General features: G+C 31.3%; 1 protein-coding gene across 2 annotated transcripts; it reads left to right on the forward strand.

Annotated features, from left to right (window-relative positions):
• The first annotated feature begins 922 nt into the window (after window positions 1-922).
• LOC149910498 (G protein-coupled receptor Mth2-like) lies at window positions 923-12628 on the forward strand. 2 transcript variants are annotated; one of them, XM_090114503.1, is made up of 9 exons: window positions 923-2235; window positions 3427-3680; window positions 5434-5617; window positions 6315-6393; window positions 9102-9286; window positions 9901-10093; window positions 10668-10858; window positions 11166-11192; window positions 11706-12628. In XM_090114503.1, the coding sequence occupies exons 1-9, from the start codon at window positions 1278-1280 to the stop codon at window positions 11837-11839; spliced, it is 2205 nt and encodes a 734-aa protein (XP_089970629.1). In that variant the 5' UTR covers window positions 923-1277; the 3' UTR covers window positions 11840-12628. The 2 variants fall into 2 exon arrangements, with proteins under 2 accessions (XP_089970629.1, XP_089970637.1); XM_090114511.1 differs by lacking the exon at window positions 11166-11192.
• Window positions 12629-15892: the final 3264 nt, after the last annotated feature.

Here is a 15892-nt window from a genome sequence, read left to right on the forward strand (position 1 = left end):
AAAGTTTGAATATACTAAAAAATAAGGAAAATAACGTAAAATTTAAAATTTTGACGAACCTACCTAAATACCTAATTGTTGTAAGTATAGTTTGATCGGATTTTATAGTAACTTTAAATGCTTTGGTAAAAGTTAAGATTTCCGTAAAAAGTTGCATAAGTAACATACACGTTACAGTAACATAACAGGCGCTGATTTAAAGTTTAACTTTAAACAGGGTTACTTGTAAAACACCAGCAACCTCGCAGGACAAATGTTGTTACAATTATGGTGTTAGCTACATCATAATAATTGTAACAACATTTGTTCTACGACTTTTGATAATTTGTAGATTTTATTTTCATACAAAAATAAATACATATTCATTTAATTTTCCGTTTGAATATTATAAACTCTACGCGCATCCTAAAAATTACGTAAACAAGAAGCGAACGAGAGAGGGAAGGGGGCGTCGCGTCGTCCTTTCGATTATGAATATTAGGAGAGTACAATAAAAGCTTAAAAAATAATTTAAAAATAATTTATTGCGTTATGCGAAAGCAGTTTTGTGCAAAATATTTTAACAAGCACCGGTTGTAAATCAGTAAGGAACGTACCTATGTAGAGTTACATGTCTATTGTCTGACTTATAGTACCTAATTTATTTTATGATATCTTGAAATATCCGTAGATGCAGATCGTTACAATATACCTGATTGTTGACTGTACCAACTGTAGATATTTTTGTTAATATTTACAATCGCAAAGATTTTATTCCTTGAATTGGATCAGGAATGATTCATATCACACTTATCAATAATAATAATTCTTGATATAGATTTCAATCAGCGTCGTTGTAGCGCTATCAGATATTCTCTATCACTATCGTATTATTTGTTATTTAGTTCACTACTTTATTTACATGATACCAGTGACGCGGGAATTTTACTCACCTACGTGCGTTACGCGATGGATTTTTTAAACACATGTATTGTGAAAACGGAACATTAGTGTGAACGAAACCCACATTTCAGTAACACAGTGAGATCGCGGAAAATCGCGTTAACAGTTTCAAGGGCATAACAGCCTCCAGTGAGCTGCGAAACGCTAAGGCGAATAGCAGTGAGCGAAGCCGCCGCGGCGTGGGCAATTGGCAGCACTCAGTCACTGCCGGCAGACCACTTCACGCGGCTTATACAATAAACAATGCATTCCATGACGATCGACGTCCAACACCTGTTATAATTTTTTACATATTATTATATTGACGATAAAGCTCTCGAACGAAACTTATCAAAATGTGGCTACTTATTCTTTTGTGTATGGATATCAGTGCAGCAGTTTGGATAAATAGCGATAGTGATAACAGTGATCATTTCCGAAAATGTTGTGACAGAAATCAAATTCTTAAAAAAATTACGGAGCAAAATTTAACAATGTTCGAATATTATGAGTGTGTGGAACTGGGCTACGCAAAAGAAAAATATAACGTCTCTATTTCTCCGCTTTTCATGAATAAAGGTGTCGATGTGCAGTATGGTATGCCTAGTGATTGCGAAAGTTTTGCAGCTAGGACAATAAGTAATCCAGAAACAGAGCTTTATTCCTCAGAGAATACATGTTATGATAGACTTGTTATTGAGATAGTAAATGGTAGTTTTGTAGAAAACATTCCTAAGACAATAGAATTAAGTTGTAATAAAAGCGAAGATGCTAATATTACTCGATCTACATTAAAACTGAATCAACTGAGAAAGTGCTGCCCTATTGGACAACAGTTCGATACAGAATATCACGTTTGTAGGGAGAGTTTCGAAAATAATGAGGACGACTCGCTTTTTAAAGATTTAAATATAAGTGAAGCGAATTATATTTATGAAGTAGGATATGGATTACGTTGCAAATTCGATGAATATGCTTTGGAGCTAACAGAAAACTTCTTTTCAATGACAGTTATGAATAGTAGCCTATTAGTAGTTAATAAGAGTGACAAAGAAGAAAAAACATTCTTGTCAGGAGAATGGTGCGTGGATCGACAATATAATGGCAAGGGGTTGATAGCTCAAACGTGCTCTCAAGACTGTAAAGGCTTTGGAGCTTATTGTTTAAGAAAATGCTGTCCACAAGGACATCATTTCAGAGTTCTCAGATGTGGAAGTTTCATAAGCGAATGTGTTCCAGATCAGGATGATAGTACCCTATTTAATATTTCTACTTACACGGATCCTCTACGAAGTAATTATCATGATTTATTTGGTAAGTAGCTTATTTTTTATTTGATCATATATTTTATATTAACACAATTAAGTAGGAAGTGAAATATTTTTCGCAAAACAAAAAAAGATCACCATTTTAAGGATTATGGTTTAGATTTTTCAAATCCCGTTCAGGTTAACATCTTCTTTTCAAATGTCCTGGAACGCAGAGAACATATTATAACACTCATCTAAACTAATTACAATTATTTCCGATGTAGGTACTTACGTGTATTTTCCTACATATGTTCGGTGCGATGAGTTTCTATGCTTTTGAATGTATATGAATAAAGATTTGCGTAATATTGCATTCACATGAATTTGATCAACAATCTAAATATTGTGCTGCTTTACCATATGGGTATTTCCCGTGTTTCACTACATTCAAAATTTAAACCAGTTTTGATCACATTTTGCTAAAAATTTACATAAAATATTAATCCGTCAATTCCTATCTAAAAACGACAAGTGTTTTATCCGTTGTTTTTATCACTGGCCTGATGCGTTTATTCATTATTTATGGTATATATGGTATATTTATAATTTATGAGATAATAACATACTTCCGCTTGATATTAAATTAAATTTAGATAAACCTACACTCGGTTATATATGTACATATATGTATTTACTTAATTTGTTAAATAATAACATGAGTATTGTTGATTAGGTTCATAAACAGACACAACAATATAGCCCTTTCAGCTTGTCGCCCCGGATTTTCCCTATTTCTTATTGTATAACGCACTAGTTGGTTAAAATTGCAGTTAAATTTTATTAAAATCGGCTCAGCACTTTAGGAGTCAAACAACTTGAATTAATTGAAATCATCTATATTTTTATTATTATTTATATCTTTACATTATTACCTACATAAAGATACAAGATTTTATGTCAAGAAAATGAGGACACTCCTCGGAAATGACTTGACCGATTTTTATGGAATATGATATGTTTAGCAGTTTATTATATCCCTAAGTGAAAAGTGTAGGTACAGTAACCTGTACACAGTGATGACAATTAAACATATTTTACTTTATAGATTAGGTATTTTATATGTTTCGAATTTTGAAAATAGAGCTTCTAGGAGTAAATTTATAGTTACACAGGTGGGCTACTTGCATAGATAAGATAATAATACAGTGCATGCTTCTGTATGAAAGTTTGTATCAACTGTTAATGTACGATTTAGATGTCATGGGTATCCGCATTGGCCTGACTTGCCCAACTGGAAGGTTTGGTCTGGACACGTCCATACCTCAAGATCAACATCGACTCAGGCCGGACGCGCACCTGGAATCTGGATGGATTCTAACAAATACTTATTGCCTTGAAATGTTCGATCGTCGGGATTGCCCGACAAATGACGTCACCATAACTGCCGTTCTTTGTTTTCAACCAGCGCCGGACCAAAGTCAAAGAAAAGATTATCGCATTTCCTCTGTGGTAAGATTTTTTTATCTTTTATTTACATACAAAAGTGATTACAAACAAATCGGATAAGTGTGAATATGATGCCATAAAACAAATTTGATTTAGGTTATTGGTTTTTCCCCTAACATCTTGTGCAAATAATAATAATATATTTCATTAGTTCATCTTCTTATTGCGATGGGTCAGACGAAGGGTACTATCTACTACCTATGTATCATTCGATAGGTCTGTTGTATGTAATCTTACTACCAATCTTAAAAGAGGTTCCTAAGATCCGCATTGAAAATAAAATAAATAATATTATCATCGATAAAATCTGTATTACTTATTCCTCTAAAGATTTTGGATCGAATAATTATGTGTCATAGTTTTGTTATCGTAGAAAAGATGACTCGGTATCGGGTATTTTATTACTCAATGAAAATAATGATTGAATATAAAATATTGATACCTGACTATTTATATTTTATACAAAATATACTTAGGTATATGGTTTGCAGTAAATTATAGGCATAAGGTAAATAATACTGCAAATCTGTATATATTCACCAATTTATTGTTGACGTCAGTGATATACACAGATAATAACCTATGTTCTTGTGCCAATAAGTATTACAATATATTTAGTCTGGCCATTAGTGCCGTTACAATTTGGTTACAATAAAAAAAATATTACAATTCAATTATTTATATAGAATCAGTCATTCTTCTATAACAGGTAGGTACATTATATTTGGTGATATCAAAATTGAGTGAATTGATGAATGGAAACCATATTGCTGAAGGCTGTAGCTTGTGAAAGCATTACATTAAATAGGTGAAAAAATATAAATGCACTTTATGACTTTATATTAGTCCAAGTTAAGGTAGGTACATAGCCGTATGACCTGAGTTTATGCTCAAAGCTTTTATGCTAAGAGCTTTTCAATAAGTCAGCAGAACACAATGTTTCCTTCATCCGACATCAGTGAATATAGGTAATAGGGGATAGGGATAATAAAAACATCTGCAACATCGTCTCTTAACGTCACTACCTTCCTAAATGAAGATTCAAGTCTTTTCAGCAAGATTCAGCGTTCGTAAGATAGCGTGTTTGGAAACGAAAATATCTGACATTATCAGAGACGAAGACTGTCCGTGATGTTCTTAATCCGATACATCATTTATGATAAATAGTTAGTTACAGAATATGATAAGTCAGTCAAACAATCCTTATGACGGGCTGTGGACATTGTGTGTCTAAATAAGTATATTGATTTAGATAGATAGATTTATTCAGACCTCAACGTTTAAAGGACAAGGTTTCTTATTAACAATAGATATATGTATTATGACAAGATTATAGAAGATATTTTTGTAATCTAAGGAAGATATCTACTTACACAAGTATCTACTAAATTCTTTGTTCAATTCACATGTTTTTACATACTTGAACGGATACTTATAAGATACTTATCGAATTAATATATTTTTAATCTTTTATGCATTCAATGACATCTAAGAAGATAGTCTAAAAATAAACATAATACTTTCACGCTCAGACTATTTGTTTTGCATTGTTCAATACACTTAATCGTGTATGATAAGTGTTAGGTATCATTTTATTTTATTCTTATTTTACGACATCATAAAAACTTTTGCTTCTAATATATGATAATTTAGAAATCTATTCTACTAAAATAAGGCGACACACCGGCGCGGTTAGTGGTTATTCAAATAGGTACAATATGTATTAAATTTATACAATAGAATATTTATTGTGCAGATTATTACTATATCGAGCGTGTGCCTGGGGCTGACTCTCATAGTGTACTGTGCTTTGCCCGAGCTGAGGAACCTCAATGGCCGAAACCTGATCTGCCATGTTAGCATGATGCTGTTAGCGTTCTCTTGCCTCGCTCGGGTACAACACAGCGCGGTTGCGAACTTCCACCTTTGCACTTTCCTTGGTGAGTATGTACTTTAAACATTCCCGAAACTGCTTATTTTTAAAATGGTAATTTTATAGGTCAAATGGAAGGATTATAAAATTTGTATCCTGTTATTTTGTATACTTAAGTAATGAAATTATTTGTTGTTGGTTCATGAAGATTGAGGAGAAGTATTAAGAACTGTACCTAATCTGATAAAGACAAGTCGATAAATAAGGACCAGGATTTTCTTTAGTTACGAATTTTAGAGATTTCATCTCAACTCTTATAAATTGTAATAAGCTCAAAACTAATGAGTAATTTAGTTTTAAATAGCGTTCCCAGACAATTTGAATACGTAGCAAATATTTACGCTACGAAATATTTTAAATGAGGAAGAAGAAGAATTGATCCTCTTGCGTCATGTAACGTGTACATGCTATAACTATCAGTAAATAAATTAAATAGGAAAAACATGTTCGAAAAAACGTAGGTATTTGGTATATGAGTAATACCTCAAAATTTGCATGTGCTCAAATATATCAACATATTAAAACGGATATTTATTTATTTAAGAATATAAATGGCTATGAGCAAATGGGAAAAGATAACAATGTTAACTTGGTACAAAGATTATTATTTAAGAACAAATGTGTATTGTTTGACCGTGTGTCGATCAGTGCGAGTTAAAATATGAGAAAAGATGTATGTCAAAGTATATTTATTGTTTGTTCAGGGTATGGAATTTACTTCGGCTTTGTGGCAGCGTTTGCTTGGCTTAACGTCATGTGCTTCGACATCTGGTGGACATTTGGGTAAGATCAAAATTCTTGTACTGATTTAAATTCAATAAATTATGATTTATTGAATCTAAAAATTAACATTAACTACTATTTAAATACAAAAAAATATCTTAATATAATGTTAGAGATAAAGGAAAACCGATAAACTTATTTTCTTCATTCCATTTCTTTCGCTAATTACCTATATACATATTATGTATAATCAAAAATACAGAAAATGTTAAACTTTTTAAATCAAACACCGTTCAGTATAAGGATCTGTATCATTTTAAATTTTTGAAAAAATAATGAGTACCTAAGAAGGTACCTAAGCACAAACGGAAAAATAAATTATTAGTTAAATATGTAACAATTTTATGATTAGTTAATCCCAAATTATTTAACTTTAACTTTAAGTTTTAAATAGTGACCAAAAATAATTGTGATAGAAATAGGCAATGCTAACTAATCAGTTCCATTTAATAAACATTTATATTCCATGTTGAGGGGTGTGGATGACACATGTTAATTATGTAAGCCGTAGGTACTCGTATTATTGGCTTATTAGCGTTATTTTATTTATGAGTAGAGACTACTATGTACTTATGTAATTGAAAAAATATAAAAACTGTAGAAGGCAGAATTTGGGTAAGAGGAAATAAAGACAGAGCATAATTTTTAAAGGTTTTAAAACCCATAAAGATTAAGTGAAGTCTATTACTACAAACAATCAGAAGCTATAATTATTAATTATCCATCGTTACCGGATCTGTCAATAACTTAATACAGCCCAATACATGATTGATGTTAATAACATTTAACAGGACACAAAATGTTCTTTTATTACGCGTCATGAAAGGCGGGGCCGTAATTAACTAGCTTCAATGTCTGTGGGGAGCTTAATAGTGCTTTGTGTAGGCTGAAAAGTCGACGAGCCGGATATAAAAAGTCTGTAATAGCGTCATAATTCCTGTATTACTTATTTATACACTATAAAATTGATACAATTAATTTTAGTTTTATATTCCATGTATGTTAAGGGCAACGTGATTAACAGGGCTTTATTAATAAGGACCGGCCATTATTAATAATTATATTCTTGGGTAATAAAAAAAAAAGGAACCTAACTAAATCCACCCAAACAAATTTATCCAAACCTACGACTAGCATAGAATAAAAAGTAAAAACACCTCAGTTCACCTATTTCATTACATGTACTTTGACCTAAATCGTGCGGACTTATCCAAAATGAGTATATATTTGTTATCATATTATTAGGGCTTTTGTTGTCGGTGACTCAATCAGTGTGACCGCAGCTAAGTAAAAGTTTATTAGCGTTTAATCGCCCGCTGCGTGGCATTAAACACATGACATGCCAACTCATACCAATATATTTCGATCCATCAGTATTAATTAATTCATGCAACAGTATTTATTTTAATTAAACTAATATAAACTAGAACATGTGAATATAATTGCGTAAATATTTTTATACTTAATTAATTACTTTCATATTAAGTTGCATATAGCTACATTCGCGGAGTGTTCATATACGAGCATATAGGTAGTTTGTTTACGTCTGAACACATTGTGTTGCAAATCCAAATAATATACTTTATAGTCTATAGAATTAGAAGCACCATTAGCATCAGCTTAAATAGGTCGCGTTTGATACAAACCCCGGAACACGAATTTCTATATGATCTATAGCTTTTCTTAAGTAAATGAGTTACAGTTAAATACCATGTGAACTATTCCTTTGTTATTATTTACCTAAATAATGCTATTTCCAGCAAGTCTGTATATACGAATGACTAGAAATTTTTGGGTAAAAAGATTGTTCATTGTTGTTAACTTCAACTAAAAAGAACAAAACCAACGTTGAACAGTCTACGTGAGGCGAGCAACATAGGTACGCGCTGTCAAAATAGATATTATGATTCATTAATAACACAATGTTATGATTTCAAGAATCTCTAACAAATTCTAAGATAATCGCTAATTTATAAACATAACAGGATCTTTGCAATTTATCAACTTTGAAAAAATTAAAGAGTTTTTACATCGAATCGGTCGAGCTTTTACAATAAGTAAATTATAACTAAATTTTCTGGTTAATTTTGCAAATTTTCGTATCAGGTACTGATACAGTATTCATTCAACTTTGTAAAAGGTTACAAAGTTGAAAAATGTAATTACATTGAAGTGTACGCCACATGCGAAGTCGTTATATTAAAACATATCATGGGTAATCGAAGATCAAGCTTTGAACTAATTTTATTTGACTCTACATAACACGTAACTTGTACGTAACACATTAAAAATTACAATTTATATACGGAGAACATGCCAATTATTAGGGATTTTTTTTTCATATACATCACACATTTGACCTAACTATTCAATATCGTGAGTTCATATTAAATGTAGTAGATGGGTGTATCTAATGAGCAGCAGAACACCAGTTATAGGTGTGAAGTTAATTATAAGTGTGACTGGCAGTTCTTTTATGAAATTAATTATCGTGTCTATGAACTGTAACTTAAGCGTTATAAATACAAGCATCACAAGCTATTCGATAATACGTCATAATTAGATGACTTTATGCAGAAAATAATATAATATGCTAATAGATGACAATAATGCAATTTAAATTGAAATTGCTCGAAAATTTGTTTGCAATATGTGCTTATGAGGATGACTACATAGGTGTAAGTAAATATAACATTTGTTTGTTGCAGGAGTGTCCGAACAGTGAAACCGTTGCGCAAATCAGCGTCAGAGCGGCGCCGATTTATCTGGTACTCGTTATATGCATGGGGAATCACAGTTCTTCTTACATTGACCATGTTTCTGCTGGACAGATATCCTGTGTCGATCTATTTGGACGCTAATATTGGGAGTGGGGCCTGTTGGTTTGGCGCTGGTAAGTAGTTGAGACCTCAACTTTTCTTGAATACTATCTATGTCCGATAATTGTATAGAGTTGTAGGGTATAGTGATTCGCCTTTATATCTATCAAGTTAGTAGGTATGTTAAGAATAGAAATTACTTCAGATACATGAAAAAATACAATAAAACCTTAACAATTTCCAAAGAAAACTTATTGAGCTAGAACTCATAAAAGAATAACTTTCATTACATTAATATTACATTAACTTTGTTATTTTTGATTTAATCTAATATTTTTTCAGTTTTATTATCATTGTAACGTAATGAATAAATTATACCATCTTTCATGCAAATTGGTCAAATCAAATTCAAATTCAAAATTTATTTATTTTTCACTGGTATCTAATATTTACAATTGAAATATAGTTGTCGACTATTAATAAAGTAACTGTAATAGTAATAAACTGTTCTGTAAATCATTCCTCGCGGAATCTTCAATGAGATTAATTTTTTTGAATGAATCGTGAATCATCCGGTCGGAAAAGCTTACCGGTTTTCAAGAAGACTTGTGTAAATGATATGTGGGTGTAGGTACTGTACTATTTTAGTATTAAGAAATTCAATGAAAAATTGGATTAATTCTAATAGTTCAAAATACGGAGACGGACTGGCCTCACTATATCTTCTTCGTCGTACCTATGGGCATTGTGACATGTACAAACTTCATCCTCTGGATGCTGACGGCTCGATACTGCGCCAAAGTGAAGTCGGAAGTTCATCGCCTACAAGCGGGATCAGTTGGTGAACGAGTAAAGAAACGATTCCGTATAGACAGAGCTAAGTACGTACACATGCCTACTATAACAGCGATTATTTTTTGTAAAGATTTATCAGCGAGTCTTTAAATATACCCATCAGTCGTGGGAGTGAAGCATGTAACGATTTGAGTTTTCCTCGTATTGGGGCGTTTGTTTACTAGAGCGTACTTAACGTATTGGTGTGTATTTGTGTTTTGCGACATGAATGTGGAGCATCTACGCACTTTTGTATACAATGTAGTACTTCATACATATGCCAGTTCCGGGTTCGGAAACGGTGTTTATTTGCTTATGTAGGGTACTACTCCTAGGTACTACTACTCCTTCGTTGGCTTTAATGAAAAATCAATCACATTGATGTTTCGGTATGCATAATTGTATCAAATAAACTGAACCATGCATTACTAATTGTAGACTTTATGCGACTAAAACATTAGGTTATAGTTTACAGAGGTCATGCAATAATTATTGCATTAAATTGCATGTGAGGTCAATTCAATTGTCAAACGTTAATTAAATGCTTCCTCCTTTAATTCATTACTATAAAGAATGACTTTCACTGAGTTTCAGTGAAATAAAAATGTGTTACAATTTTAGGTACATTTTGACCGGAAAGCTGTGGGTTGTTATGGGAGCGGGATGGGTGTCCGAGTTGCTCTCCACGATTGTGTCTGATCCCCAGTGGCTCTGGAACATCGTAGATCTCATAAATCAATTGCAAGGAGTGTTTATTTTCTTAATACTTGTGGTTAAACCGAAGCTGTACTACGTCATAAGGAAACGATTAGGTAAGAGCTTTTTTTATTTTTTCATTATTGAGCTACCAATAAGACATTGAAAGCTATTAATTTAAGAATTATGTGGTACATTATTTTATATTTTCCTTGTAATTGCAAGGAAATCTTTAAAAAACTGTTTGTGTTAAGTAAATATTTAGACTTCTGTCTACAAATGAAACAAGCGGTGCATTAGGTAGTCCTTGAAGCTGATACAAAAATAAATTAAAACTGATATTTTTAAACCAAAAGTATTTTTAACTGGTTTGCAAACAAAACTAATTTTCACAATAAAAGTGTGTTACCTCATCTTTTACAGGTTTATCACGGACTCCAATAAATACAAGTACATGTTGATGTTTTTAGATGTTGTATAATTCAGTTAACCCTTAACACTACATTTGTCGTAGTCATTTTGTTAACGCTACATTTGGCGTAGCTTTGTTTTTAATTTGCTGACTTTTGATGTTATTATTTTTACATCTTTTCCTCTTCGCATTTCGCAAATTGTAACGAATTTTATACGCACATTAGCACTTAAAGCACTCAAGATAGTAATAATTGGTTACAACTTTTTCATAACAATGTTTAGTGATAATGCCCTAATCTATATACTAACGTGATCGGTGTGATTGATGGCTTATATATTTATATTTTAACAAATTACTAATTACGTCCGTGTGAAAAGGGTCTTTCGCAATGGATTACAGCAATAATAGGTACATTTGTGCGTTAACCTCATATAGGTACATACTACTTAATATCAGAGTGAATAATGGTTTTTAGATCATTTATTTTATTTTCATAATGGCATCGATTGGTTTATTGAATGTTGACTAACTTGAACTAATATGAACAGGGTTGGAGAAACCGGACGCTCAGAAAAATGCCACATCATCTTCGGGACGAACATCATCCACCTTCCTCTCAAGAACAATAAGTTCTGACGAAAGAGCTAACCTTAGGATAAGTGCACCGCAGAGTATTAAATAGAATAAATTAAATATTATGTTATGGACCGATTAAATTTTATGTACAATATAAGATGTAGGAATGTGTAATAATTAAAATTAAAATAGCATCATATTAAGCTATTAGGTAGGTATTATTGTTACAGTTTACTTAGTTTTTGTAATTGCTTTTAACAACTCAAATGCAACCAAAAAACTAGTCAGTATTGAACCACCGTTTTCATGACGTTATTAAAGTCCATTCAAATTCAGAAATTTGGTATTTAATCTGACGTTGTGTGTTCGACACTTATAGGTACTTTATAGGGAGCGTGGTCAAAGGGACAGCTTGCCATGATGAATAATATTTATAAATCACGTTTAAAATCTTTTATTAATAAGTTTTAAATGTTTAAAAATAATTCAGTATAAGTAATCATATAATATGCTAATAAGGCCATAATGCTAATACACATTCATTAAATTTGTATTAGCATTATGGCCGTTAAAATCTTCTTCATAATACATATATAAGATTTTTATGACCGACATTTGTCATCTAAAAATGGAGAGGATTGTTCGCTTAAAAATAAAAGGCTTGTTATTCAGACACATAAAAATAAAAATCAAATACATACTTGTTTGTCTCCTATTAGAATAATACTTGTGGTTCTGAAATGAATCTGCATCCAATTATAGAAATTATTATAAATAATAGAGCAGGTATTCTAATTAATGAACAGATCGGAAATAAACTCCATGATGCCCAATTCTTTGCTTGTGAACTTATTGAACAATTCAGTAACATTGTCTAAGTATAAAATATACCTACCTACAATAAAAGTTGATGTATTCATGTGCAGCGACAATTATTAATTCAGTGTTTTGATTTTTGCTTTCTTACTTTATACTTTGTAAAGAGGGAGTTTGAGCTTCTTTTTTCATTTAAAATGCAGCTTTCATATAAAATATGTTTGTACAAAATCCTATTAGTAGTTATTTATAGATATCATAAAATCACCGATACAATATTTGAATAATGTTATCATTTGTTGTGGCAATGACTCAGCGAGACAAAAGTGTACAAAAATGTGCCTAATGACTCTTTAAATATAGAAAAATCCGATTTGTATTAATCTCAAACGGATCAAGTTACGTATGTAATTAATTATAAATTTTACTGTGAATAAAGCGTTGTTCCATACAATTTAGGTTATGGCTCTAGTCATTTTTAGCTATTTAGTTCCACGTATGTTAGATGTTTGTACCTAATCGATACAATTTTAACTGCGTCATCGTCTGTATGATATCAACTGTATTTTTTAGATAGTTTAAGTAAGTTTTATTTTTATGTACTTGATTTGAATGTTGTTAGTATCTAGTAGTGTAGTTTCTATTTAGTCGCTCCTTAGATTCATGAAATGATTTTGTTTAATAGTATACTATCAACGAAATATTAAACGTTTATACGTACTTATTTTAAGTCAAATATATAAAAAATGACACATAGAGTTAAGTTACATAAGAGTACCTATAGTTTTAGAAGTGTTCTTTTGCTATAAAATCCTAGAAATAGGTTATGAAAAGAACTTAACAAGTTGCAAATTTAAAGATTTGCACAATATTTCCATTATAGTATGTATTTTCAGACAATGTTATAAAAACATCCAGAGTTGACGAATTAACAAATTTTGCAAAAAAATAAATGTGTAGTAGATAAAATTTGCCTGTTGTATTTACTACTTTTTGGGTAAACTTTTATTTTTTAAAGCAAAGTTTTTTTAGCGCAGCTTAATTTGGAGCTTGTTTGTTATCTATTAGGATATTTGACTGTGATTCTAGATAAATATTATGTACGGTACTGTATCTATTCAACGCAGCATACAATTTTGCACGACTCATGATGCGAAGCATCAGAGAGTGCTTTACGATCGAAAAATTTGTTTCGCCTCATTTTTGCAGCTATTCTTATTATTATAGCCTTGTTAGTTCACGGAATCAAGATATTTTGCATACTATTGTCGAGATAATTTAATGGAGATTAATCCCATACCTACTTTTTAAAAATTGATTTACTTCAATAGAATTGGAAAAAAACACCGAAATAGGTCAAAAAATTTTCCTGTCCGTCATGTGTGAAACCTGAAAACACTATAACTTGTGAAAAAATCCATCATTTGAGTTAAATTTTTTTTAAATATTCTAATCGACGATTGTAGGTCACTGAATGCGAATGATTAATTAATTCAGTGTCGTTTAATTGCAATTAATAAAAAACGAAAACTACAATAAGTTTTTTTTTTTTTATGAATACGCAAAATAGTTCTTAGTTTCTGCACAATAAGAGGAAAAGCTCAACAGATAAGCATGATACTATTTTTTTATTTTTCTTAAATAAGTACTTAAATTATCCAAAATATCAGAACAAATTTATAACCTATCACCATTATTGAAGAGTATTTACCTACGGTGTATGATATGTAATTTTCTAAATACCTACATTATGAAATGTAATATTATTATGATATAAACATTAAAATAAATATATTGTCAATGGAATTCTTTCGTTTTTTTATTACGCATATATTTGCATTATCTATTTTATGTTTCATTATTGTAATCAGTTTTGCTACAATCAAATATTCAAGAATTGTTTACATTGCATGTGTTTACAATATGGGCCGAGTTCCCGTCTGTTTAAAGTGGATTACGTAAACATTGGTAATATTCTTAAAGAATCATTTATATAAAATATGATGGGTGAAGATTGAGGGCATAATGCTTATATTACCTACTCGTAAAAACATGCAATACGAAGAAAGATCAATTAAACGAACCATTTGCTTGGGGTGGGTTTATATTTACTGGTTCATTATGAGCCTGTTTGAACCGACAAGATAGGTATGTCTTTGATGATATATTAATACAACATTTTTAAGCCCTCATAATTAATATCAAATTGCCTATCAAAGTAGAGATAAAATTACCTATTGCATGATTCATATATTATGTATTTTATAATATGGATGTTTCCTCTATTTCCAGAAACCTAACGTAACTCTTTAGTGAGTTGATCTTAGGTTTTTGTAACTGTTGTTTTTCAATCAAAGCCTGAGACTATTTCGAAAAATTCATCATCATCGCCATTATCCCATATTTAGGTACTATAGTGGTTCGACTACAACTTTTATCCCAATGACTCTTCCTGAAATTTTACTTCCTAAACTTTGCATTCAAATGTAAAAATTATAGTACCTTCGACCAAAGATGTTCATAACAGTCTGGGTTACGAAAAATATCATATCACTATGGAAAAATATTTAAACATCTGTACTGTTGTTTTTTTAAATATTTTGTGTTGAAGCATTCATAATGATGAATATAAGAAATAAAGTAAGAAGAGTGATTGTTAGAATGAAAAATGTTATGAAAGACGGAGTTCCCATTATAAGAGTTGAGAACTTTGGCGCACTCCTTCATTTGTTGCCACTGCCGTGGCCTGTGGTCCTTCTCGAACCCGTGCTTGGACTCTTTTTTTTCTGCGATCCGAAACTAGAGAACCATGGACTTCGTAATTTTATTATTTTCCTTCTACTCTTCTCTGAATTGAATTATTATTGGATAAGATTATCTTTAGATTTATCTATAAGCATCTGTAAATTCGGTAAAAAGCAACGTCATACATCACAGATATTAAGGAAAATAAAAGCATAATTTTAAAGTTACCACATCATAAAAAAACAGATTCGGACTTCGAAGCCCTCGGTACGCGAGTCCGACTCCCACTTGCCAAATTTTATTATTTACTAGCTTCCGCCCGCGACTCCGTCCGCGCGGATGTCGGTCTTCGCGTGGATGGTTTATTTCTCCATTTTGAGTAACTCTGACAATAACATCTTATAAATATCTATTGGACTCAAATACGGCTAGGCCTATAATAATACCCAACGTGTGTTCGCTGTTCTACAGAACAACGTCTATGGATAAAACTGAAAAATTAAGATTATTTTTTTTCTACGTTCATTTTTCAGGATAAAAAGTATCCTTTTTTATGCCCAGGATAATAAGGTATAATTATACCAAGTTTCATCGAAAT

Source organism: Colias eurytheme, chromosome 2 (genome assembly GCF_061535395.1).
Source record: "Colias eurytheme isolate Ceu_HAF_F1 chromosome 2, ilColEury1 Martin Lab GWU primary, whole genome shotgun sequence".
Lineage (NCBI taxonomy): Eukaryota > Metazoa > Arthropoda > Insecta > Lepidoptera > Pieridae > Colias > Colias eurytheme.